Source organism: Littorina saxatilis, linkage group LG11 (genome assembly GCF_037325665.1).
Source record: "Littorina saxatilis isolate snail1 linkage group LG11, US_GU_Lsax_2.0, whole genome shotgun sequence".
Classification (NCBI taxonomy): Eukaryota; Metazoa; Mollusca; class Gastropoda; order Littorinimorpha; family Littorinidae; genus Littorina; species Littorina saxatilis.
In genome coordinates this window covers 23,161,225-23,188,724 of record NC_090255.1, presented here as the reverse complement: position 1 = coordinate 23,188,724, position 27,500 = coordinate 23,161,225, and the positions used below count along the sequence as shown (strand labels likewise).

Sequence of the window (27,500 nt, the reverse complement as noted above, 5' to 3'; positions counted from 1 at the left end):
ATCCACAGTCACGTTTCTCTTGCCGGAGTCAGCATAGGCCTCGTGAAACACCTTGCACCGGTACTTTCCCATCACGCCCTCCACTTCCTCTTCCGGTCCGTCCACCCGGATGGAGAGAGTCGCCATGTTGTCTTCGATCTTGTAGCTGTAAAGAGGTATACGTTTCTGGATTAGTGTTTCAACTTCATAAAGCTATTGCAAGTTATCTAAGTTAAAAGACGTCAAGAATCGTCATTTTGTTTTTTTACTATCTTTGACGAGGCTAAACTAAAGATAATTACTCTTCATCTTTATCACTTATCTTAATAACAAAATTAACTGCTAGTGAGTTAAACAAGAAATGTTAAACAACAAATGAAATCTCTATTCACCAAGACAACGACGGCACAATTAAGAAGGCAAACTTTTGCATGTGGAGGCTTCTTTGGGACAACATTTAGAAAAAGAAACGCAAAACAAATGCGAATATTTGTCCTTTTAAATTATGATGATTTTTTCGTGGTGAGCACAGCACATATTTCATTTATATTTCAACAATCGTTATCATTTGTCTGGTGTGTATCTTGATCGCAAACTTGAAATATTAAAAGTGAGGTTCTACATGTAGTGTATTCGTCGTTTTGCCTATAATTCGTTCAATTCATTGTTTTAATTTTAGGCACAAGCCTCCAAACTTACCTGTAAGGTTGTTTGTGAAGAGAGGGTGCGGGCAGTTCCTGGTCGTTGAGGTACCAGGCAAACTTGGCCGGGCAGCAAGGGTCAGATGTGGTCTTGACCGTCAGGTTCAGCCATTTGGTCTTGCCCAACTCCACCTCCTTCGTCTTGTTTGGCTCTGACACGATTTGCAGCGGATCTGATAGAATCGAGCGAGAAAGATTTGTTAAGCCGATGGAATTGATTTATTGACGGATCTGTGATTGCGTTTGTCACTATTTTACCGAGTAACGTTTACAATTAGGAATCCTCACTTTTGAACCTGTGTATACACGCCAGCACAAGACCAAGTGCGCACGGAAAGGATCCTGTAATCCATGTCTGAGTTCGGTGGGTTATAGAAACACAAAAATACCCAGCATGCTTCCCCCGAAAGCGGCGTATGGCTGCCTGAATGGCGGGGTAAAAACGGCCATACACTTAAAAACCCACTTGTGCTTAAACATGAGTAAAGGTGGGAGTTTCTGTAGGTTATAAGTTATATCCTCGCTAATGTTCACATGGTATTACATCTTTTTCTGGACAGAGGGTAAGACTATAAATGACACCGATCTCGAAAAAGCCTCGAGTGACGTCTTCGTGTTCTTAGGTACTGTTACGACATGTGTGTTAAAAACATAAGACATAAGCGGGTATGTGCCCTGTACAGTCAACAATAGGGGAGGGGGACGGACCCGGACGTGACACCGGGATTTAATAGAGAGAAAGCTTTATTGCATTGTAACCGTGTGCCGAAACACTACGATCACCTCGGGAAGCGAAGTGCAATCAAACAGGATTGAAAATGTTAGGGCTAATTTCTTAGCCCTATAAAAACTGTTATGCAAACCCGAAGGTTTCCATGAACATACAGACAATCGGAAACCACCAGACCCCATCACAAACAGATTTCCACAAGATAGATAGATAGATAAGATAGATAGATAGATAGAGATAGATAATTTATTGCCAAGTGTACAATACATGAATGAACATAAAAAATACACGAGGAAAGCAGCTTGCTGTGTGATAAAAACAAAAATAAATAGCATTCATACATCACTGGCGCATAGCATCATGTATGGGTAAGACAATTTGGTATCACAGTAACTAATACATACACTATACAGACATGGTGAGAACTATGAAACTCTAAGAGCTATCGGAACCCCTAGGACCCCCCCCCCCCCACCACTCCCCCCCCAACTCCAACCCCTGTTCCCGAACTGAACATGTTCCATACTGATAAAATGTACCTCCAAAACAGCACATAAAAGTAAACTCTTCCAACACATCACAGTGGTTAAAGAACGACTAAAACTACTAACACATACTAGATGTGTATTCCGATAATATAACCAGCTGCTAAAACATAGTCTGGCTTCATCGCGTCACAGTGGTGTCACCATACTAAAACCCACTCTATAGATCACAGTATGTAATGTCAGCTACTAAAAGCATACTCCTAGAACATCCTAAAACGTGTCACAATCTGTAGAGTTCATTTACCGGTTATTAAAAGCCAGGACAGCCTGGGGGTAGAAACTGTTTCTGAGTCTTGCCGTACGGCATCTGAGGGTTCTGAGCCTGCGCCCCGAGAGCAGAGGCTGGAAGAGATGACCAGCCGGGTGTGTGGGATCCTGCATGATGGACCTACATTTCCTCATCATGTTCACTTTTAAAGGCCAACAACTCGGGTGCAGAGTCTGCTGTGACAGGAGCGGTAGCCTCCCTGTCACAGCATGACAAGTCGTGCAGCTGGTTTGTTCAAAAACGGTCAACAAACGACGTATTTTGTTGTGCTTTAATCTTCTTCTTACTCTTATATTACTTCTTTGAATTCTACAAGCAAAGTTTTCTTGAATTCTACTAAATTTAGTTAAGCTATTTTACTAGCTAATATGACTGAACTACCGGGGCCCGGTAGCTCAGTTGGTAGAGCACTGGACTTGTGATCGGAAGGTCGCAGGATCGAATTCGGGCCGGGACGGACACGGGTCAACTTTATGTGCAGACCCAGAGACGGAAGCCATGTCCCACCCCCGTGTCATCACAATGGCACGTAAAAGACCTTGGTCATTCTGCCATAAGTGCAGGTGGCTGAATACACCTAAACACGCAGACACCTGGGTAGCGCGACTCCGTTGCTGCTAGCTTTCCACTGGGAGGAAGCGACCCGAATTTCCCAGCGATGGGACAATAAAGTAATGAAAATGGGAAAATGAAAAATGAAAAAGTTAATTTTTGTGTGCACATTGTCTCTTTATAGTTGTTTTTATAGGTCCACATCCAAGACCGCGCACAAGGTACTAGGTCGTTTACTATTGCATGTTTTGTTTTGTCTATGATTGAGCTAAGTTGAACAACTAACCTTGTTCAACAGTTTTGGGTAGTTTTACACGCAGCAGGATTACCAGTAGAAACAACCTTGTTAATCTGAAGAAATGATAGATATACAGTTATAGTATCATCAAACAACCTTGTTAATGTGAAGAAATGATAGATATACAGTTATAGTATCATCAAAAAAGAAAGATAAGTAAAACAAAACCATCAACAACGTGACAAAAAATAAAATTAGCTAGAAATTATAGCAGTTTACCTATCACAGCCAGATAGCCGTTACCAAACGCATATCCTCTGGAATTACTGACGTTGCACTGCACACTCATGACGTCATCTTTCGTCACGTTGTGAACAGTCAGTTTGGTCTTGTCCTCGCTTACAGAAATCTTTTCGTCTTGTTTTGGCCCTGCGATGGATAAACGAAGATATTCATGCAGTAACATTCTGTGCCGTGAACTTTAATGAACTACGGCGTTTGTGTCTTTATCAAATGTAACTTTATTTCAGACTCAGACTCAAAATGGTACTGTCCTTATAAAAACAAGGAAAATCCAGAGCAGTCTCTCACGGCACACACACACACACACACACCCACACCCACACACACACACACACACACACACACACACACACACACGCACACCCACACACACACACATACACACACCCACACCCACACCCCCCCCCCCCACACACACACAATTAATTTCCTTCTCGTGTATATGGCCATATGTGCACCACCGCATCTTTCCAGGCTTTCGCGTATAATAACAGCATCCATTCACTTAGAAGCAGATATATTTATATATCTGTTTCAATTAAATCATATATTTTTTTAAAACAGCCTTGAGCCCGACTGCTTTCTGTTCATGGGATTTTATTTTCGCTGAAATCATTTCAATGTGTAATACACGTACTAAGCTGTTTCAATAAATCCAATCTCAGGATGCTCCCCGCCTGAGAGACGAAAAAACAAGTCGCGTAAGGCGAAATTACTACATTTAGTCAAGCTGTGGAACTCACAGAATGAAACTGAACGCACTGCATTTTTTCACAATGACCGTAGTCCGCCGCTAGTGCAAAAGGCAGTGAAAGTGACGAGCCTGTTAAGCGCGGTAGCGGTTGCGCTGTGCTGCACGCTTTACTGTACCTCTCTTTGTTTTAACTTTCTGAGCGTGTTTTTTATTCAAAAATATCATATCTATATGTTTTTTGAATCAGGAACCGACAATGAATAAGATGGAATTGTTTTTAAATCGATTTCGGAAATTTAATTTTAATCATAATTTTTATATTTTTAATTTTCAGAGCTTGTTTTTAATCCGAATATAACATATTTATATGTTTTTGGAATCAGAAAGTGATGAAGAATAAGATGAACGTAGTTTTGGATCGTTTTATAAAAAAGATTTTTTAATTACAATTTTCAGATTTTTAATGACCAAAGTCATTAATTAAATTTTAAGCCTCCAAGCTGAAATGCAAAACCGAAGTCCGGCCTTTGTCGAAGATTGCTTTGCCAAACTTTCAATCAATTTGATTGAAAAATGAGGGTGTGACAGTGCCGCCTCAACTTATACAAAATGCCAGATATGACGTCATCAAAGACATTTATCGAAAAAATAAGAAAAATGTCCGGGGATATCACTTTCAGGAACTCTCATGAAAAATGTCATACAGATCGGTCCGGTAGTGTAGTCTGAATCGCTCTACACACACACACACACAGACAGACAGACACACACACACACACACACCACGACCCTCGTCTCGATTCCCCCCTCTATGTTAAAAACATTAGTCAAAACTTGACTTAATGTAAAAAGGAGAAAAAAAAAGAACAAATAAGGCAAACAAGATATGGGTTGAAGCAACCTGCATGCAACTGAGGTCAAACAAGATATGGGTTGAAGCAACCTGCATGCAACTGAGGTCAAACAAGATATGGGTTGAAGCAACCTGCATGCAACTGAGGTCAAACAAGACATGGGTTGCAGCAACCTGCATGCAACTGAGGTCAAACAAACAAACCAAAACAAAATCGGAGTCAAAGTCAGCGTGGATCTGTTGTGGTTTTCATAAACGATAACACACGAATGAAGGTGCCTTTCGTGTTTTCTTATTCTCTTCATTACCTATCGAATAGCCGTTGATTGTCCAGTCAGGGGGAGCTAGCGGTTGTTCCCGAAAAGCTCCTTTGGCCACGCACGAAAATGTTGCGTCACGTCCGGTAGGGGCAATAATGATTTGTGGGCTTTCCTTCTCGAACAACGGCCGTGCTGAAAACATTGAATGTGTTGGAATCAATAGAATCAGTATAGTTTTTAAAATGAAACAAAAGATTGTTTATTAAAAAGAGGAATTGCACATTTTCTATTGTGGTGTTGTGACCCTTCTTTTTGCACAGAAATGTTTAGGGTTGGGATGGTATGGAGTAAAGAAGCTACACAATTCACCTAGCTAAATAGAACCGAATTTACAACAAAGGCTATAAGAAATGTTAACTGCCGTCTACCAATTTGTCAGTGCAGCCGTCCAACTGGCAAAATTAAAAGAAAAACGATTTTGTAGAGTGCCTTTTTATCAGTACATTCGTCCCGAAAACAACTAAGGATCTCCGTATCCCATATCCTACCTACCCCTCCACCCCACCCCTCCCCTCTTTCACACAAACACACACACGCACACACACTCACACACACACGCACACACACACACACACACACACACACACACACACACACACACACACACACACACAAACAACAGCACGACAAAACATTGTTTGTAAGTTATGAAGTCATTTTGATCGCTTATTTCCACCTCGACCTTTGCCTTGGAACATGCATGAACTCACAAGTAACGTTGAGGAAGGTTGAGGCGCGTGCACTCCCCTTGCTGTTCTCGGCCTCACAGATGTAGGTGCCCTCGTCATTGTCGGTCAGCCTGCTGATGGTCAGTTGGTGGGACGACCGTGACATGTAGATCCTCCTCCCCGTACCGTTGATGATGGTCGTGTCCTGCTCTCCGTCTCTCCACCTTATTACTGGTTTGGGACTGAGTAACAGAAAAATATGCCTTGGAGAATGAGTCCAGTGTCCGTCTCTCCACGTTATTACTGGTTTAGGGCTGAGTAACAGAGAAATATGCCTTGGAGAATGAGTCCAGTCTCCGTCTCTCCACGTTATTACTGGTTTAGGGCTGAGCAACAGAGAAATATGCCTTGGAGAATGAGTCCAGTGTCCGTCTCTCCACGTTATTACTGGTTTGGGACTGAGTAACAGAAAAATATGCCTTGGAGAATGAGTCCAGTGTCCGTCTCTCCACAGCATTACTGTTTTAGGACTGAGTAACAGAGAAATATGCCTTGGAGAATGAGTCCAGTCTCCGTCTCTCCACGTTATTACTGGTTTGGGACTGAGTAACAGAGAAATATATGCCTTGGAGAATGAGTCCAGTCTCCGTCTCTCCACGTTATTACTGGTTTGGGGCTGAGTAACAGAGAAATATGCCTTGGAGAATAAGTCCAGTCTCCGTCTCTCCACGTTATTACTGGTTTGGGACTGAGTAACAGAGAAATATATGCCTTGGAGAATGAGTCCAGTCTCCGTCTCTCCACGTTATTACTGGTTTGGGACTGAGTAACAGAGAAATATATGCCTTGGAAAATGAGTCCAGTCTCCGTCTCTCCACGTTATTACTGATTTGGGACTGAGTAACAGAGAAATATGCCTTGGAGAATTAGTCCAGGAAAAACAAAAAGCCAGCACTACCTTAATGTTCAAATGGTTGGCAGGCAGGTGCAGATGACTGTCTCTTCGCGTTATTGTTGGTTTAGGAAGGATCACAAATAAAAACGCGTCAGAAAGTTAGTCCCGTAAAATTCAAGTACACTTTCTTAGTACATGCAACTGTTTTCAGTTTATTGTTAAAATGTCTCCAGTAAATTTCCGGCACAACCGATTGACTGACTGACTTTTGTGATTTCACGTCCTGTGATGTTGCTGAGACCCATTTGGGACGTGATTTGTTTATGCGCTGTTAACCGGAACAACCTTAAAGTACTCGTCTTTAGTGTGCTCTTCTGGTTCTATGAAAAAGTAGAAAGAAAAAGACATACAAAAACCTTCTAAAATTTATTGAGCCGAAGTTAAATTTCCTTTCGTTATAATCAAAGCAGCATTACGCTTAATTTATTCATTTCAACCTTCCATGATTTAATGACGTCATCCCATATTTCATTTCGGTATTTTGCATGAATGTTTTTCTTTTTATATTTAGTCAAGTTTTGACTAAATATTTTAACATCGAGGGGGAATCGAAACGAGGGTCGTGGTGTATGTGCGTGTGTCTGTGTGTCTGTGTGTCTGTGTGTCTGTGTGTGTGTGTAGAGCGATTCAGACTAAACTACTGGACCGATCTTTATGAAATTTGACATGAGAGTTCCTGGGTATGAAATCCCCGAACGTTTTTTTCATTTTTTTGATATATGTCTTTGATGACGTCATATCCGGCTTTTCGTGAAAGTTGAGGCGGCACTGTCACGCCCTCATTTTTCAACCAAATTGGTTGAAATTTTGGTCAAGTAATCTTCGACGAAGCCCGGGGTTCGGTATTGCATTTCAGCTTGGTGGCTTAAAAATTAATTAATGACTTTGGTCATTAAAAATCTGAAAATTGTAAAAAAAAATAAAAATTTATAAAACGATCCAAATTTACGTTTATCTTATTCTCCATTATTTGCTGATTCCAAAAACATATAAATATGTTATATTCGGATTAAAAACAAGCTCTGAAAATTAAATATATAAAAATTATTATCAAAATTAAATTGTCCAAATCAATTTAAAAACACTTTCATCTTATTCCTTGTCGGTTCCTGATTCCAAAAACATATAGATATGATATGTTTGGATTAAAAACACACTCAGAAAGTTAAAACAAAGAGAGGTACAGAAAAGCGTGCTATCCTTCTTAGCGCAACTACTACCCCGCTCTTCTTGTCAATTTCACTGCCTTTGCCTAGAGCGGTGGACTGACGATGCTACGAGTATACGGTCTTGCTGAAAAATGGCATTGCGTTCAGTTTCATTCTGTGAGTTCGACAGCTACTTGACTAAATATTGTATTTTCGCCTTACGCGACTTGTTTTCTTTTTAAATAAGTAACTCTGGCACGCGTGCGTTCATGTTATGTTAATTTTAGAACCATAAAAGAACGATAACTCACTTTCCACTGAAGAAACATTCGAGGGTGACTTCTCCCCCTTTGTCAGCAGTCACGTGGCCCGTCCATCCTAAGACCGTTGGTATCACTTTTGTCTCTGAAACACGCAATACAATGAATCGATACCACTCAAAAGGAAGTCGGGGAGAATTGTTGTTAACATGTTTCTCATAACCACGATAGTGTTTGTATTGCTATTCTGACCTTTACATAAATGGTTAGAAACTTGCAAATGTATATTTTTACTTCGATGAGGTTGTCGCCTCACACACTTCTCTTGCGCATCTTTTGTGCGCATCTACACAGCTGCCATATCTCGCAACAACACTACCTTTCACAACAAATTGGAATTCCTCAATATAAATTCGACAAGATGCAAGTTTAAGGAGGTTATCTTAACCATGATGCTTTTGTACATGGCTCAAAGTGTCAAATGTCGGCACTACTTTGAGCGGTCTGGGGGAGGGAGTTATGCGTCAAAGGACCCTCTAAAGTTTCTCTGACTTCCTACAAATCTTGTTCTTGTTCGTCTTCTTCTTCTGCGTTCGTGGGCTGAAACTCCCACGTACACTCGTGTTTTTGCACGAGTGGAATTTTACGTGTATGACCGTTTTGTATCCCGCCATTTAGGCAGCCATACGCCGTTTTCGGAGGAAGCATGCTGGGTATTTTCGTGTTTCTATAACCCACCGAACTCTGACATGGATTACAGGATCTTTTTCGTGCGCACTTGGTCTTGTGCTTGCGTGGGGACGAACTCACGCTGACAGCGGCCAACTGGATACAAATCTAGCGCGCTACCGACTGAGCTACGTCCCCGCCCTACAAATCAATGTTGAGGGTCCGGGGATCCTCCAGGGTTGAGCGTCCGTAGGGAGCCCCGTGTTGTTCAAAATATGCATAATTAGGCCAAAAACAAATATATGTTGGTTTAGGGTAACGTGACCCAAAAAGATAGGGTCGGTAGGTCGGCTTTTATTTTTTTTATTTTTCATTATTCAATTATTTTTTTTAGTCGGTTTTAAAAGAGGTTACTTCCTTTAGTCTCGGTCTGGTTTGCAAAATGTGCAAAAAGTGGGGTTTTTTTTGAGAAATGAAAAAGAAGTTTTAGGGTCGGCGGGAAAAAATAGGGTCGGTCGGGTTACCCAAAACCAACATATAATTTTATTTGTCCTTATATACCTTTGGTTTTTTCAACCTTGAGGGAGATGTAAGGTAGGGGAGCCACTGAAACCTTGTCCAGTTGGTCAGACTGCACCGCGCATGCGTAGTAATCCCCTGCATCTGACCGCTCCACTGTGGTTATGTAGAGCGTACCTGTGGCATTGCCATGGTTGTAGTTCAAAGATACCTTGTCTGATCATTTGATCTTATCTTAATTTAATCTTTATATATCCTCGCGCCCCCTAATTGGCGTAGAGGCGCGTCCCCCGGGAGGTGGATGGGGGAGCCTTCTCTACTAACTTCTGAGAGAAGGTCGCATCACTCTCGATGCCGTGAACATTATTGAGATCTTTTTCTTGTCTCTTCTCTATTTCTGCCTCCCCAAAGCCCTTTCACTTTCCTTTTCTAACCCATAAAATTCTCCACCTTTTTTCCCCCAAAATATGGTGAATTCCGAGTTTGTCATGTGTGACCAGGGGATGAGTGGCTGACACCTTAATGCTCGAGGCGTATCTTGTGTAGTTTTGATGGCTTCAAGTAGAAACAAGAAATTCCTCCGAGGTAGGAAAAACACCCCCGTCCTTACCATTCTCACTGCCACCAACTGAGAAGGCACTGCTAACAAGTGTGGTTAAAATAAGTTGATTGAGTGGACAAAGAGACAGGCGGAGAAAAAGACAAATCAATATAACTCTTTCTGTAACACCTACTGACCGCATACAGAAAACAAAAGATCCCGAAAAAAAAAATCGGTTTGCGCTGCGCGCTGAGAGCAGGTATTGAAATATCTCATCGACCAGATTTTGTCCGGGGTGTATCTGCCGCTTCGCCGGGTAGCAAGTAGAGCCGAATACCCGGCTTGAGTGGCGCACTGTACGCCGGCTTCGAACCATGGACCCGTCAAGCTTCGGTCCCTTCCAGACTCGTGGAATGGGAACAGCACGAACATGATTCAGGGGCCATAATGCCATTCCTGATCATATCATGTCGAGTCCCATACTTGTCGACGACGCCCTAGGTACCACATCACAAACAGAACTGTGCAATACACAGGTGTTTTCTACAGACACACTCAAACACACACACACAGAGAAGCCGTATATATATATGTCGTATCCATTCTGTACAATTTGCGCATTATGTACAATGAGCAGCATATCTTGCACATTGTATACAATGAGCAACAAGTTTTGCTCATTGTATACAATGAGCAAAACTGTTGCCCATTGTATACAATGAGCAAGACCATAAAGTTGCACATTGTATACAATGTGCACCGAGTGAGCAAGATTGTTGAATGGCGTTCAAGCTACACTGATTTGAACCCTTTACTCACAAATAGAAAAAGTGTGAAAGGCGGTGAAAACGACGCTCTCATTAGCTGACGTTGTTGTTTCTATCTCTTACTTTTAGCATGACATGACAATGTGAGCGTTATTATGAACGAATGTTATGTGTGTGTGCGTGTGTTGAAACAACATTAATTGTTGTATTTGTTTTTATTGTTTAATCAAAGGGGCAGTCAACAGGTTGCTGTCGTTTCATGTTTTCGGGCCAAAAAGAGATTGCTTACTCTTTACTCTTTACTGTAGGTAAATGTAACAAAAAATATATTTAAAAAAAAGAAAAGATTTTGAATATTTTTTTGAAAAAATTGTTTTGGATTTTTCGTTCCATTCGCACGCCAGTTCAAAACGCCGAAAGCAACAAAAAAAAAACGCATGCATATTGGTCAAATTTGAAGCGAGTTACGGCCGTTTTAAAATAAAAAATATGACGTCATTCTACTTCCACTACAAAGTTAAATGTTATTTCCAGCCAAACTAACAGCGCTATCGATGTGCGGTTTCACTAAAGTGGTTCCTATGCATCAAAGAATTTTTTAAAACAAAGTTGTTTTTAGCTGTTTTCTGCCCCTTTAATTTACAATAATTAAATTCTTAATACACTGTTTAGTTTTAGCGAAATGAGAATTAAATCAATGCTTAAACATAACAAACATCGTTATTTGAACACTTTACCATTCACTATGATCATATATCAGTGTAGCTTGAACGTCATTCAACAATCTTGCTCATTTGGTGCACATTGTATACAATGTGCAACTTTATGGTCTTGCTCATTGTATACAATGGGCAACAGTTTTGCTCATTGTATACAATGAGCAAAACTTGTTGCTCATTGTATACAATGAGCACGATATGCTGCTCATTGTACATAATGCGCAAATTGTACAGAATGGATACGACATATATATACGACTTGTGTCTGTCTGTCTGTCTGTGTGTCTGTGTGTCTGTCTGTGTCTTCGCGATGCACGGCCAAAGTTCTCGATGGATCTGCTTCAAATTTGGTGGGCATATTCAGGTAGACCCGGTACAGGACACAACCTGGTCGATATTTCAACACGTGCTCTCAGCGCGCAGCGCTGAACCGATTTTGGTTCCACCTCAGCTATTTTGGTTCCACCTCAGCTACCCGGGCCCCCATACCGACACACCAAAGCCAAAGTTCTCGGTGGATCTTTTTCAAATTTGGACACCGTATTCAGCTACACCCCGGACACAATATCATCGATGAGATATTTCAACACGTGCTCTCAGCGCGCAGCGCTGAACCGAATTTGGTTTTTGTGTTCATTTCACCATTATAAGTAACTCTTCCTTATCTTCTCATCTTCTCCATGTTTTCAGCGTTTACCTCCCTTCCTTCGTATGGTGCACTATTGAATGAAGGGGGCATCTTCGGATATTCCCGGCGTTTCTGCTATTTTTAGAAGGTCACCGCAGTGTCCAGAACGTAAATTGGACCCGTAAATTATCCTCACTGTAAAAGTGCAAAGGTCGAATCAATTTATAGCCACGCGAAAAATACACTGTCATCTATCTCTCTATAGATACGGCTTCTCTGTGTTTGTGTGTGTGTGTGTGTGTGTGTGTGTGTGTGTGTGTGTGTGTCTCTATGTGAGCAACACCTGTGCATTGTTCAGTTCTGTTTGTGATGTGGTCTGGCGGCTTTTGTGTAATTTTATGTACTGGCCTTCCTTTGAGAAGCCATAACAGTTCAAAAGGGCTTAGAGATAAGCTCTAACTTGCTCAGTCCTGTTTGAGTGGAGTTCGCCTCCAAAGGTGATTAACACGGTTACATTCGTCGACAAGGATGGGACTCGATATGGTCAGGAATGGCATTATGGCCACTGAATCATTTTCGTGCTGTTCCCATTCCACGAATCTGGGAGGGGCCCAAGCTTGGCGGGTCCATTGTTCGGACCCGGCGAAGCCGGCGTACGGCTCAAAGTACTTCTTCCCGGCGAAGCCGGCTACCCGGCGAAGCGGGTATTCATTCTAGTATATATATCTATATCTATTGTATAAATATATAGAGATAGATGAGAGTGTATTTTTCGCGTGGCTATAAATTGATTCGACCTTTGCACTTTTACAGTGAGGATAATTTACGGGTCCAATTTACGTTCTGGACACTGCGGTGGCCTTCTAAAAATAGTAACAACGCCGGGAATATCCGAAAAACCAAAATCCACCAATAACTCCCTAACCGTGTGTTTGACTGGTCCCAATTTTTGTAAGGACCGTCTCAGGAATGTATAGAACCTGTTCACCAAGTTTGGTGACGATCGGTCCGTTCATTCTTGAGATCTACTTGCGAACACAAACAAACACACAAACAAACACACAAACAAACAAACACATCGAGTGAAACCTATACACACCCCTATACCGGGGGTGTAAATAAGAAAGTGTTTTGGCTAGGTTACACACTTGTCACACTTATATAACACACGTTCACCTGCTTAAAAGAGAAGAGGCACCATGGTACCACGCTTGTGATAATAGTTTTTACTGTGATATATAGTTTTACTGTGATACATTTCCTGACTTTGTTTTTTTTAAATTGGCTTAATATACATTTGTGTAATGTTAAACTTGTAGGGTCCTGATTTGGCCAACATGGTCCGCTGGACCCAAAAAGCGACAGATATCAATCAATCAATCTTTATATACTGTATTATCTTAATCTGATCATATTTCACGAATGTAATGTTATCCTAAGTGTACCCGTAGCATTGCCGTGATTGTAGTTTAAACATACTTTTTCTCATCATTTTATCTTATCTAATCATTTTATCGTATCTTATCTTAATCTTAATGCAGGGTTTAGCCTGGGAGAAAAAGGCAATGGGACATTTTTCCCCCTCAACCAAATTCCGATGGGACATAGTCGAAGGCAAGAAGCGCCAGAGAGGCCTGTACGCGTTTTGACCAAAGAATGAAAGATGCAAAAGGGTGCAATCTGGTGCCATCTGAGAATTCGCCGCTATATCGTGTTTTATTCCCCCCTCTGCTTCTTTACCTCTGTAAACTTGTAGAGCTAGTTATTTTTCGATAATGACCCAGCAACCAAACAAATAACGAGCCAGCAATGGGTTGAGAAGCTGTTCTGTTTTGGTACTACTTTTGCGACTGAAAAGTTCCGAACGCTCTATACGTACGAAATATACATCTCTGAAGCAAACAATACAAACATACCGCATTTAAATTAACAACTACAGGCCTGAACACATGAATCTCCATATAAAATCCATGAGTTAGGTTGTTTTCTGAATCTAGATCTGCCGTGCACAAACCGTTCATCACAAGCAAATTCCCAAGGCAAGTAACTCATACTCTAGCCGACAAGAGTAGTTCCCCTTCTTTTAACGCAGTTTCTTCGACAACACTGACTGCAATCCGACGGTCAGTTTTCAACAATATTTCATTTTATAAACAGATCACACGCAACCAAATGCACACATCTCATCAATTTAAACAACATAAAGCGGTTTCATACACTATTTTCCCCAGAAAACTGAACTTCATACAGTAATTAACGTTGGAACACGGGTGCAAAAGTTCGTCTGCTAGTCCCATTTGACGAAAGAACATTATCCTATGCGATACTAAATCATAAACAGAACACACAATATCTTCCTTTACCGCCACAGCAGAATAACAGCATATCTGTGTACTTGATTTTAGTCTAAAACAGGGAAACTGACAAGAAGTGTTAACAGAATGGAATGATTTGCACGGAACTATACAACCGCGCATTAATCGATCGCCTACGCAGGTTGACTGGTTGAGTGATTCGGATTCGATCAAACTTTCGCACAAAAACTCCTGTTTTCTTTGAATAACTGAAGAAAGGAGGAATAAAGAGGTTACACACCTCGTCTCAGTGATTATTAAAAATAATGGTCTCAGTTCGCGGTCATGAAAAAGCTCGCTGAAGCTCGCATTTTTCATGATCCGCCAACTTCGACCATTATTTTTAATAATCACTGAGACTCGGCATGTAACCTCTACATCTCTCTGTGTGTGTGTGTGTGTGTGTGTGTGTGTGTGTGTGTGTGTGTGTGTGTGTGTGTGTGTGTGTGTGTGTGTGTGTATGTGTGTGTGTGTGTGTGTGTGTGTGTGTGTGTGTGTGTGTGTGTGAGTGTGTGTGTGTGTAATCCGATGTAAAGTGCACATTTGGTGGCGCAGTGGTACGTATAATCTCAATGCGCCCTTTGACGCACTTAAAGGAATTGTGATGGGTCATTTTCAGATTTAATGCGCCAATGGCCCAGGGCGCACTAGTAAATGAAACCCTGTTTAAATGTTATCTTTATATAATCTTATCAGATTATATTTCACGTACTATGTTATATTAAGTGTACCTGTGGCGATGCCATGATTTTAGTTCAAAGATACTTTATCTTATCACTTTATCTTATCTTATTTCAATCTTTATCCTATCTTTATCTGATCTATCTGATCTTATATCATGTATTCAATGTTATCTTTAACTATAATTGTAGGTCAAGATATTTTATCTTATCATTTTATCTGACCATATTTCAATTTTTATTCTATTTGGTTTGATCTGATCTATTCATATTTCATGTATTCAATGTTATATTAAGTGCACCTGTGGAATCGCCATGATTTGAGTTATAATATCTACCTTGTCTTATCCTTTTATCTGATCTTTACACCGTCTTTAGCTGATGGGATCATCTTTCATGTATTCAGTGTTATCGTAAGTGTAGAAGTATAATTGCCATGGTATTATTTGATTTTGATATAATTTCAATCTTAATTTTATCTTTATCTGATCTGATCTTATTCAATGTTTTCAATGTAATATCTTATCTCTCACCATTGATATCCATGTCCATTCTGTCAATCATCCTGAAATGTATTTGGAATTGGTCGGTATCGGTTTTGTTGTACCAGTTGTAGGAGCCTTGTGGAATCAAGGTGGGTCTGTCGTGGCAAGGCAGTGCGATACCACTCCCTTCTTGTACCGTGAAGGTCGTGGCGTTCTTGACGTCATTGTTGAATTTTGGCGGCACTGATCAAGAACAGAAACAGAAAGCTGTTACATTGTGATGACTGTCGTGGCAAGGCAGTGCGATACTATCTCCTTCTTGTACCGTGAAGGTCATGGCGTTCTTGACGTCATTGTTGAATTGTGGCGTCACTGATCAAGAAAAGAAGCAGAAAGCTGTTACATTCTGGAGCCTTTGGAAAGCAAAAATGGTTTCAGATTCTGAAACCACTAAGTAGTACTGGACAGTTCCTAGATGTAAAGTCTTATTTCCATTTTAACGCACTATATGACGATTTGACCAACCAGGACCGGTTCTGGGTGACCCTCTAAAAATTATGTCAGGCAGGGACCCTTTTACATTTAGTCAAGTCAAGTCAAGTCATAGACGGGGAATCGAGACGAGGGTATGGATGTGTGTGTGTGTGTGTGTGTGTGTGTGTGTGTGTGTGTGTGTGTGTGTGTGTGTGTGTATGTGTGTGTGTGCAGGGCCGGACTATGTAAGCAGTAGGGGGGGGGGGTGTGTGTTACAGATGGGGGTCCAGGGGGCGAAGCCCCCTGGTGGGGGTCCAGGGGGCGAAGCCCTCTTGGTCGGGGTTGCAAGGGGGGCTTTGCCCCCTTGAAGCTGAACGTTGTTTTGATGTTTCTGTAGGGCTAGGAAGCCTCTCCTTGAACGAAAAAGATAAATTCGACAGCAAGCTATATAGGTAATGAAGAAGAATTGAGATTGTAAGGACTCATACTTTTCATCACAAAAAAGCGTTGAAGAAAAATGTCTTGAGGGGGTGAGAGGTGCGATTTCTCCTCGGATTTCATGATGATCCAGATGCAACCCCTCCAGACGCAACCCCTGTAACCCCCTCCCCCCTAGTCCGGCACTGGTGTGTGTGTGTGTGTGTGTGTGTGTGAGTTTGTGCGCATGCATGTGTTAAGTGTGTGTGTGTGTGTGTGTGTGTGTGTGTGTGTGTGTGTGTGTGTGTGTGTGTGTGTGTGTCTGTCTGTGTGTGTGTGTAAAGTAATTCCGAGAAAACTACCGGACCGATCTTCATGAAACTCCACATGAGAGTTCTGTGTATAATATCCCCAGACGGTTTTTTTATCTCATGTTTTCGATGGATTTCTTTGATAACGTCATATCCGGCTTTTTGTGAAAGTTGAGGCGGCACTGTCACGCCCTCATTTTTCAACCAAATTGATAGAAAGTTTGGTCACGCAATCTTCGACGGAGTCTGGACTATGGGTTTGCATTTCAGCTTGGAAGTGTAAAAACTATTTAATAAGTCTGCTTATTAAAGTTGTCATAAAAATCTAATTTTTAATAGCAGATGAAAAAATGATTGCATTGAGTTCCTCATCTTCTAATTTCAAAATTATTTAGATATACTATATTTCTCTAAAAAATGTGCTCGGAATGAAAGAAAATAGGTTCAAAAAGTACTACGGTCGCATGCTACGCGGAGACCAGCGTGACCCGTCTCAGTCTCCGGGTAAGGTTAGCCGAGACTATCTAAACGTCGTCTTGGCGATGACTGGTTTGTGGAGTTAATCTTTTAGTTTGATACCGAATGACTAAATGTTTTTATATCGCTTCACGCGACGTTTTTTTCTGAGAGTCTGTGTATGTGAGTTCTGTTTCTCTACGTTAAAGGGATAGTATCCGCCGGAAAAGGCCTTCAGATCGCTTTCAAAGCATCACCGTAAGAATCTACGTTACAAACAATGCTACCATCCATGAGGAATAACTTAACTTTGCAAATTCAACAGTTTTGATAGCTAATTAATTGTCGTAACAGATTCCAAGAAAAGAGCACTCTTGTAATGGTTGGGTGATTTCCCTTGTCAAATGTGTCAACAATGGCGCGTCTTCCTGCGATCATTGTAGTCTGAAAAGGTAAGTGTCATTTTCCAGCTTAAGTTAACGTTGTCTGACAGGAAATAAAGCTTTCAATAGGACAAGTCAGTATCAGTGTACAAGTTGCTCTCAGCAGGACTGCAAATGAATCGATCGATGCGAGTCAAAAAGCCCTGACGAAGATCATGCTCGTACTTTGTTTACTCAGTCAGATTTGAGATTATCTTGGACATATGTGTTGCCTGTTGGTGATCATTTCAAATATATGTCTCTAAAGTTGCGCTTTTACTTATAAGCTTATGCATGTGTTTCAAATTCCATTCATGTCACTGATCGAACTCAGGGTCAGGGAACAGTAAACGTGCGAGAGTTCGAAGCAAAGCGCATTCATGTTTCAGACAAATAGAGAGCTCTGAAAATTATGTCTTTTCCCATAATAGTAACCCAAAAGAGAAGAAATTATACTTATCCCTCTTAACAATGTCGAGGATATCAGTGTCTTGTGCATTTGTTGTGTGTGTGTGTGTGTGTGTGTGTGTGTGTATGAGCGAGACTTGTATCACTGTGTGTGTGTGTCACTGTGTGCATGAATGTGACTGTGCCTGTGTGTCACTGTGTGCATGAGTGTGATTATGTGTGTGTTTGTGTGTGTGTGTGTGTGTGTGTATTATGCTTGTGATATAATCACATATATATAAATTGTATTTTTGTATACACGTGAAAAAAGGAGTACAAACTATGTACTGTTGTGTGCGTGAACGTTGTGTGCCAGCTGTCAAAACTCAAGTGAGCTTTTCCTGATTATGATTGAAGTTTGCTACAAATAACTCATTAACTGTAAGGGAGATTGATTAATATATAGTGTATTCTTTTCAAGCATTTGTCTTTATTTTCAGGCTATGGAAGTTTTACATTCAAAACAACAAGCGGCCAGGCTGCTCGTTCAACTTCAAGAAGTGCACATCGAGGCAGGATAGGGAGAGGAATTAGCAGAGGTGTGAGCTAATGCAGAGGCAAGGACTGGTCCAAGTCTTCTCAAACTGAAATTGGTTTGCTGGGCAAGGGGAAGGCTGATCCGAATAACAATTTGAAGGTAAGTGAGGACTAGTTATACTTATAATATTAATAGATACTTTCTCTGTGTGCAGGAGTTAAAAGAAAAAGACTTATGATGTTAGAGCCAAGGGTAATTTTGTGAATTCCAATACTGGCAATAGAGTGCTATCACAGAAAATGAAGAAATTACATTCATCCAACTGAACAATGTCAAGAAAGTCAGTGCGTGTTGTGTATTTGTTATGTGTGGATGTGTGTGTGTTTTAGGAATGTAAAATAAGTAAAATTGTGTGTAAGTGGGGGTGTAAATTAGTGGTCTGGGTGGCCCAAAAAACAATTTGAAGGTGAATCAGGACTATAGTTATAAGTATTTTCTCTCACCGCTTCCCCCCCTCAACCCCCACGCCTCCTCCAAACTCAATCATTCGAGTAAGTACCTTTTTATTCTGCAAGATTTGTGAGTTCGAAGACTTTGTTACAGGGTATACTAAATAATGACTAACGGTGAGGTTTTTAGGTGTCAGTCACAAATTACATTACCGGTGCTTTTTTTTTCATTCTAGGGAATGTGTGTATTTCCTGGTTTAAAAAAATATTGAAAAAGAATGAAAATTCAGCTTCAGCATCCTGATTTTGTCAAGATATTTTGTGCAGTTAAATTTCAGTACCCACAACCTTTTAGTGTCTCATAAAGGGAAATAAATGAACAGTCCTCACAATTGGGGTGCTGTACCGTGAACCCCCCCTTTTAAAACCCTTTACAATTCAAGATCTCCCCTATATTTAGACCTTGCTTTTCAGATTTTCTGGTCATAACCTATGCAAATTCACCTTCATTTTAAGACTTCCTGCTTTTTAATACCTGATTTTATCATATTTTGGGAGATTGTAAAAGGGGGTTCCACTGTAATATCAATTCTGTTTTAGCTACACCTGTATGCTGTTTGTAAAGAAGGATATTTTACAGATTGAGGGGATCATTTCTGCCTCCATAATGATCGTTATGATCTGACACATTGGCTAACAGATTCCATGATCATGCTGTTATGTAGGAAGTCATAATAATGATGTGTAGGTTTTTGAATTGTGTCTGCTTTGCAGTTCAAATAGATGTCTGCCTTCCTGTTCAATTTTTTTTTTTAAACAAGACAATCCCTGAAGCACATTTTTCAACCACATGTCAAACAGCAGTTCTGCTTAGCTTGAAACATCAGTATTGAATAATTATATCAAATTGACCTTTTTGCGGTTGAGCACTTGACAGATGCTGCTACAATACCTCTTGTAGAGAAAAAATTTAGAGATACAGTGGAGCCCTTTTAATATATATATATATACAGCAAACTCAATCAAAGAAAAGCAGAATGTCTTAGAATAGAGGTTATAAACAGGAATCTGAGAAAGTAGTGTCTTTTAAGACAAATGTGTTTTTTTAAAGGGGGGGGGGGGGGGGGGGCAAAGTTAGGGTTTCACTGTACAATGCAATGGTAAACTGGGCATTCATTCCAAGTAGCTAAAGATGTGTGACACTTTTGCTCGTCAGGAGCACTAGAACATGTCACATTTTCACACTTCTCAGTGTGTCAGAATGTTGGAAAACCTCCCCCCTCTCCCACCCACCACCACCTTTTACTCACACTTGCAATCCATTACGTACATGAATAGATTACAAACACTCTTCTGTAACTCTTTATTTTCACACTTTTTCTTGCATTTGGTTAATTTTTTCAACCCTTTTCGAAGTTTGAATTAAAGTGTCTTCACTGATAGGTGATTTTCTGTTTATGCTCCAGGACTTCAAGGCACTGGTGCTTGATGACAGCAGGCTCCTACTGGCCCACACACAAAGAAGAGATTGAAGATGCCCTGGTCCTGGAAGAAGAAGAGGGAAAGATCAATAAAGCCAAACGATACGCATCATTCAGAGTTATATTGAGGAAAGATATTGGCTATTCGGGTGAAGGTGTAAGAGTTGCCATGTGCAGTTGCTGTGTATGGGTCATAGGAATGACATTATAGATCCAACTGGCCAGTACACTGACTTTCTTCCTTGCTGCCTGCATTGGAGTACATTGTGGTGTTAAACAAAGTGCGTTTCTGTGTGGGTTGGTTTACACATGCTCTGTCACATTCCATATTAGACGGCCAGCTGAGACTACAAAATAGTGCATGTTTGTACACTAAAAAAACAATTAAAAGGAATTCTAACCAGAACCAATCGATACAGAAATGTTATTAGTATTTTTGACCAAAATATGACATTTTACACACACCTTGACAGTCCTTGTTCACCTTGAGGAACACTCACTGTCTCAATCTGTGTAAAATGTCATAATTTGGTCAAAAATACAAATAATGTATGTTGTTTTCTGCTTTTTTAATGCACTGTAATCTACCTTGTAAGCGCCGTTAGTACCTAGTAAACGCCCACCCCCAACATTTGGATCAGTGTTTGAACATATGTTGTGTGTGTGGTTTTTTTTTTAATTATGTGCACAGTTCTGCACCTTGTAGAGACATTTTCATTCTAGAGAACGCTGACAGACAGCTATATATTTATTTATTTCATACTCTCGGCACTGGAGTATCTCTGGATAGCCCCTCAAAAAGAAGACGAGGGAGGGTCTTCTGAAGTTGAAGAGGTCTGCTTTCAGTGATTTACAGGGAGCATGTGAAACGACCAGTGTTTGATAACACCATTTCCCTCTGAAAGATTTTAGCTTTCTAAAATAAACTTACCCCTTTCTTCGTCACATCAATGTCTTGGATCAGTATCAATGACTGACAGAATGACTTCATTTCGAGTTTTTTAGGATGTGTGTACATTCACTCTCACTGAATGAATTTTTGTGTTTGGTTTTTAGTGTTTTTTCTTTCTGTTTAGACACTTGCATATCAAGCGAAAGATACATACAGGGTGACTATTTGTGCATGGAAACAGCTGACATGAGCATTAAAGTCTGGGGAAGAGTCCTGAAAGTGTATTGATTAATGCGTTGAATTCACAGGTCTAGTAAAACTTGTGCAAAACATATTATATATATACATGTGTTGAAAAGTGCTCGAATTCCAAGAATAGTTTCATGTGTAGCACCTTTGAACTGTGCAGAGGATGTGTGCCTGTGGATTTGAGATCTACATGGAATAAAATAGACACTGTTCTTGACAATTGAGTATGTTTTTGTGTGCGCATGTTGTTTGCTTTATTGATAATAATTGACTTTTGGTCAAGATGTAACCATAAATTTCTGTAGCAAAGATGCAATGATAAAAATAGAAAGAATATGATCAAATAATAAGACACTGGGCTGCAAATTGCTTTTAATTGTCATTGTATTTATCTGTAAACTGATCATGATTTCCATGGCATGATTAATGCAGTGGAACCTCCCTTCTATGACCCCCCAATTTAAAACTCCCTTCTTTTTATATTTAGTCAAGTTTTGACTAAATATTTTAACATCGAGGGGGAATCGAAACGAGGGTCGTGGTGTATGTGCGTGTGTGCGTGTGTGTGTGTAGAGCGATTCAGACTAAACTACTGGACCGATCTTTATGAAATTTGACATGAGAGTTCCTGGGTATGAAATCCCCGAACGTTTTTTTCATTTTTGACTCACATGCGAAGCAAAAGTGAGTCTATGTACTCACCCGAGTCGTCCGTCCGTCCGTCCGTCCGGACGTCCGGACGTCCGGAAAACTTTAACGTTGGATATTTCTTGGACACTATTCAGTCTATCAGTACCAAATTTGGCAAGATGGTGTATGATGACAAGGCCCCAAAAAACATACATAGCATCTTGACCTTGCTTCAAGGTCAAGGTCGCAGGGGCCATAAATGTTGCCTAAAAAACGGCTATTTTTCACATTTTTCCCATTTTCTCTGAAGTTTTTGAGATTGAATACCTCACCTACATATGATATATAGGGCAAAGTAAGCCCCATCTTTTGATACCAGTTTGGTTTACCTTGCTTCAAGGTCAAGGTCACAGGAGCTCTTCAAAGTTGGATTGTATACATATTTTGAAGTGACCTTGACCCTGAACTATGGAAGATAACCGTTTCAAACTTAAAAATTATGTGGGGCACATGTTATGCTTTCATCATGAGACACATTTGGTCACATATGATCAAGGTCAAGGTCACTTTGACCCTTATGAAATGTGACCAAAATAAGGTAGTGAACCACTAAAAGTGACCATATCTCATGGTAGAAAGAGCCAATAAGCACCATTGTACTTCCTATGTCTTGAATTAACAGCTTTGTGTTGCATGACCTTGGATGACCTTGACCTTGGGTCAAGGTCACATGTATTTTGGTAGGAAAAATGTGTAAAGCAGTTCTTAGTGTATGATGTCATTGCTAGGTTTAGTTACCCTAAAGGTCGAGGTCAAGCATGTGAGTCGTATGGGCTTTTCCCTTCTTGTTTTGATAAATGTCTTTGATGACGTCATATCCGGCTTTTCGTGAAAGTTGAGGCGGCACTGTCACGCCCTCATTTTTCAACCAAATTGGTTGAAATTTTGGTCAAGTAATCTTCGACGAAGCCCGGGGTTCGGTATTGGATTTCAGCTTGGTGGCTTAAAAATTAATTAATGACTTTGGTCATTAAAAATCTGAAAATTGTAAAAAAAAAATAAAAATTTATAAAACGATCCAAATTTACGTTTATCGTATTCTCCATCATTTGCTGATTCCAAAAACATATAAATATGTTATATTCGGATTAAAAACAAGCTCTGAAAATTAAATATATAAAAATTATTATCAAAATTAAATTGTCCAAATCAATTTAAAAACACTTTCATCTTATTCCTTGTCGGTTCCTGATTCCAAAAACATATAGATATGATATGTTTGGATTAAAAACACGCTCAGAAAGTTAAAACAAAGAGAGGTACAGAAAAGCGTGCTATCCTTCTTAGCGCAACTACTACCCCGCTCTTCTTGTCAATTTCACTGCCTTTGCCATGAGCGGTGGACTGACGATGCTACGAGTATACGGTCTTGCTGAAAAATGGCATTGCGTTCAGTTTCATTCTGTGAGTTCGACAGCTACTTGACTAAATATTGTATTTTCGCCTTACGCGACTTGTTAAGACCTTGTTTTCTCACATTTTCTGTTCATAACCTCTGTAAAATTACCCCCATTTTAAGACTCGTTCTTTTTTTAGACTCGATTTTCTCAGATTGTTTGAGGTCGTAAAAGGGGGGTGCCACTGTAGTAATAATGCATCTTCAGAAATTGAACACAGGTGCTGCAGGTTTTTTTATAACCATGAAGAAGAAAAATACTGTTTCAAAACTTTGACAGTGTCTTATCCTCAAACGTACACCTTTTTAAAGAATCCATAACTTTTAATCACTCAACAAAATTGCCTGCAGCTCAAGTGAACCAGAAATGGGGAACAATTGGGCACACTCAAGGAATCGGTTCTTGGTAACTTTTCTGTCGGTTGCGCAGCCTGAGAGAGACATGACAGAGATACTTACTCAAGATAAAAGATAAGCTTGACTTACATCAGAATTATGAACATTTAAACTCACCTTGAGCTTTGTCCGAAATATTTTAAACCATTATTGCCACACATTGCAAGAATGTTTGATGTCCGGGTGCTTTTCCCCTGAAAATTAAAAAAAATAGTTTTAGTAATTATAGCAACATATAAACCACTAAGTGTAAACCAAAGGCTGGCCAATTACATACAGTTCTACAGCAACATCAGTTCTGAACATGAAGCTTTCAACATGCACAGCGACACTTAAAAATGGCAGTTAAAAAAGAAAGGATGAATGAGATTCTGCCGCATTTAGTGTTTGCTTCAATGAACGCTGTCCGAGGAAGAATGTGTTCTTCGTTAAAAAGTTACCCTTTCACAAAGCCTTACAATAAGCTTCAATCATAGTTTTTCCTGCAAAATCACAACATTAAAAACTTTAGGCACAGAAAAACTCATACCGCTGACAATATAAAATGTCAGTTATAAATAACATTTTCTGTTGCACTACACCCAAAGACTGTGCTGACTGACCTTACTTTTTCCATCTCAAAACAATTTTTAGGGGGATTACCTACTCTGTCTGTCACAGTGTCAGTCTCAGTCTCCAGTCCTATACAGTGCACCACAGGAGCTTGTAGCCAACCGCCAGTTGATCATTATTTAGTCCTGCAGGTACGCCCTTACTAGGCTAGCGAATGCGTAGTATGTAGTTGTAAGAAGACTGTAGGGATGAAGGAGTAAATAATGATCGACCGGCACTTTGATACAAGCTCCTGTGCAGTGCACAGACACACACACACACACACACACACACGACAGTGACACACACCGTGGCGTGTCGGCCGTGTTCAAACCAAAACTGGACTCAATCGACCCTGCACACTACACGTTCGTGCACTCGCTTGATGGATGCTTCATTCGCTCAACACACCAGCAGACACACAGACAAAACGGCAGCAACATTTGTCTAGGTCTGTCCAAAGTCTACACAACAGTTGCTTTACTTACAAATCCCCGGGCCGGCAGCAGGAGAGAGCTCTGCGTCGTGGGTAGTCAGCGCACACCGCCACACGATGGTAACACTCATGCAGTTCAATCCAACTTTCCCACTGCTTGCCGCGTGTTGATAACTTTGCATTTTGTGCATCGAGCATGACTTTCTCGTGATTCTGTGTCGTTCCCAGTCAGTCTGCTGCTTTCAGAACCACCTTGAGTCGATTTCTTACATCCCATCCGCCATTGTTGTGGGTCGTCATGAAAACGGCACGCTCGCGACGAAAACCAGTCTATGACGGCCAATTTTAATCTTCAAATGGTGGAGAGCAGTCGCCAATTTAATCATGTTTAATCAATTATTTAGCATACTTGTGGTGCTTTATTGAGCAAACCGGGCCAGGTGCGTCTTAATTAAGGTACACTAGATTCCCCAAATTCTTCAAATCGGCCGAATTCGACAAAAAAAACTCCAAAATGGCGGCGTGGACACTATATGTTTAACATTAGGCTCCAAGCCAGCTAGGCCTACCGTGCACCCCCCTCAGGATCCAGCTTCATTAGGCTAGAGCTATTCATGGGGTTCTACTGAACATGTTTTAACAAGTTCGCCACGAAAAAACTCATTCCCACTACTACTTATGCCCCTTTGTTTAAGGGTACCCCATCGAACGCTACATTTATCTGTGCAATCACAACAATGCACAGCTGCAATGAATGAACAGAGAACCACTGTTTTGAAATCAAAACAGTTAAGTTGATCATTAATCTTGTACAAAATACCTATTACAGTGTTCAATGTTTGATAGGTTGGCTGTAGTGATGCTTGATAGGCGCGAACCGTCATTTTCACAGTACGCAAAGCTTGTCAACTTTGATGAGTAAAAGGTTTCAACAAATTTGGGTTTTCTGTTTCATTTTTTAGAAACTACAATGCTTTTGGATAATTTCAAGCACCATTTGGAATTCCTGAGAGGATTTATTGCGACACCAGATGAGATATTTCTCCCCTACCCCTTAACGTGAAATTTTAGGAAAATCTCAAAAAACATTTTTCATCAAATATTCATCATAACTTCTCACTGTTTTCCAATCAAATAACAAAAGTAATCACAATGACGACCAAAACAGTTCCTTTGTCCATCTTTTAGCAGAAATACAACATTATTATAATCTTCTCAAGACTGAAATGTAAAACATAAAACAAAATGTTCAGATATAGCCATCTATTCTAACTGTCGCTTAAATATAGTGCTCTTGCTTCATAGTTTCTATATTCAAGGTAGATTAACATAAGAAAAACAATCTAAGAACTAATGTTTCTTCATGTAAGTGCAGAATGTTTGTTCATAATTGCAAATGTTTTATGAATCAATTTCAGCTTTATAAAAATAACATGAAAAAGTCATTGCAAAGATCTCTGTCAACTTTTCTTTCAACCCCCCCCCCCCCCCCCCACACACACACACAAATCTTAGACTGTTTTGGAGCAAAAAAGTCAAGTTCACAGGACAAGTTCGTCCGATTCACAGTCAGATTCAGATTCAAGTGAATCGTCCAGTCCATTTAGGAACAGTGTTGCCTCCTTCTCCTTCTCTCCTTTCTCGTAAACATCAGTGAGCAGGCTATCAATAAGTGTCTGTGAGAAGCAGCTTGACTCAGCAGGGGGGGGGGGGGGGGGGGGGGAGGGCAGCACTGGTTTCCACTCAAAACAATATCCGGCTTTTTGTAAAAGTTGAGGCGGCACTGTCATACCCTTATTTGTTGATCAAAAGACCATCAAATAAAGAGCCCAGAGAGCGACGTGTTCTTCATTCTCTTGCATTATGCTGGCCGGCTAGGAGAAATCACATTGCCACAAAAGCCTCAAATAACATGCAAGAAGGGCCAACTACCAGACAGCCACCTGGAAGCGCGCTCACCTATCACTCCCACAGATTCCCAACCCCACTGATGGTCATGGAAGGATACTGAACAATGGAATCCGTGAGCCTCTTCGGACTAAAGAAAATGAAGAGTTGGTTCCCTCAAAGACACTTATTGATAGCCTGCTCAATGAGGTTCACAGGGAAGGAGAGAAGGAGGAAGAGGCACCACTGTCTTTTGAAATTCTGTTCAATGACTTGTTCATGTTATTTCTATAAAGCTGAAATTGATTCATAAGAAATTTGCATTTATGAGCAAACATTCTGCACTTACAATGAAGAAACATTAGTTCTTAGATTGTCTTTCTTGTGTTAATCTATCAGTTAGAATTGGATCCTTGAGCCTATGTGGACTGAAGAAAATGAAGAGTTGG

The 27,500-nt window shown here is 40.5% G+C and overlaps 1 protein-coding gene and 2 long non-coding RNA genes across 5 annotated transcripts in view; 1 reads left to right on the top strand and 2 right to left on the bottom strand.

Annotated features, from left to right (window-relative positions):
* Positions 1 to 27,500, bottom strand: part of LOC138980048 (hemolin-like) — a 35,427-nt gene that overhangs the window by 3,162 nt on the left and 4,765 nt on the right. Inside the window, exons 4-12 of one of the 3 annotated variants that reach the window (XM_070352843.1) lie at positions 15,628 to 15,822; positions 9,448 to 9,582; positions 8,269 to 8,362; positions 6,295 to 6,312; positions 5,897 to 6,078; positions 5,175 to 5,318; positions 3,296 to 3,445; positions 679 to 853; positions 1 to 145 (exon numbers count right to left, since the gene is read on the bottom strand). The exon at positions 1 to 145 is cut by the window's left edge and continues 28 nt beyond it. In XM_070352843.1, coding sequence (XP_070208944.1) covers positions 1 to 145; positions 679 to 853; positions 3,296 to 3,445; positions 5,175 to 5,318; positions 5,897 to 6,078; positions 6,295 to 6,312; positions 8,269 to 8,362; positions 9,448 to 9,582; positions 15,628 to 15,822 — 1,238 coding nt within the window. Of the gene's footprint in view, positions 146 to 678; positions 854 to 3,295; positions 3,446 to 5,174; positions 5,319 to 5,896; positions 6,097 to 6,294; positions 6,313 to 6,658; positions 6,677 to 8,268; positions 8,363 to 9,447; positions 9,583 to 15,627; positions 15,823 to 27,500 lie in introns of all 3 variants that reach the window. The other 2 variants (XM_070352841.1, XM_070352842.1) reach the window with 2 other exon arrangements.
* On the top strand, positions 17,584 to 21,405 carry LOC138980043 (uncharacterized). Its single transcript, XR_011460220.1, has 3 exons — positions 17,584 to 17,689; positions 18,547 to 18,743; positions 20,500 to 21,405. It is a non-coding gene; the product is annotated as an uncharacterized lncRNA (long non-coding RNA).
* LOC138980044 (uncharacterized) lies at positions 20,449 to 25,705 on the bottom strand. Its single transcript, XR_011460221.1, has 3 exons — positions 25,217 to 25,705; positions 24,255 to 24,331; positions 20,449 to 20,578 (listed from the first exon to the last, which is right to left on the bottom strand). It is a non-coding gene; the product is annotated as an uncharacterized lncRNA (long non-coding RNA).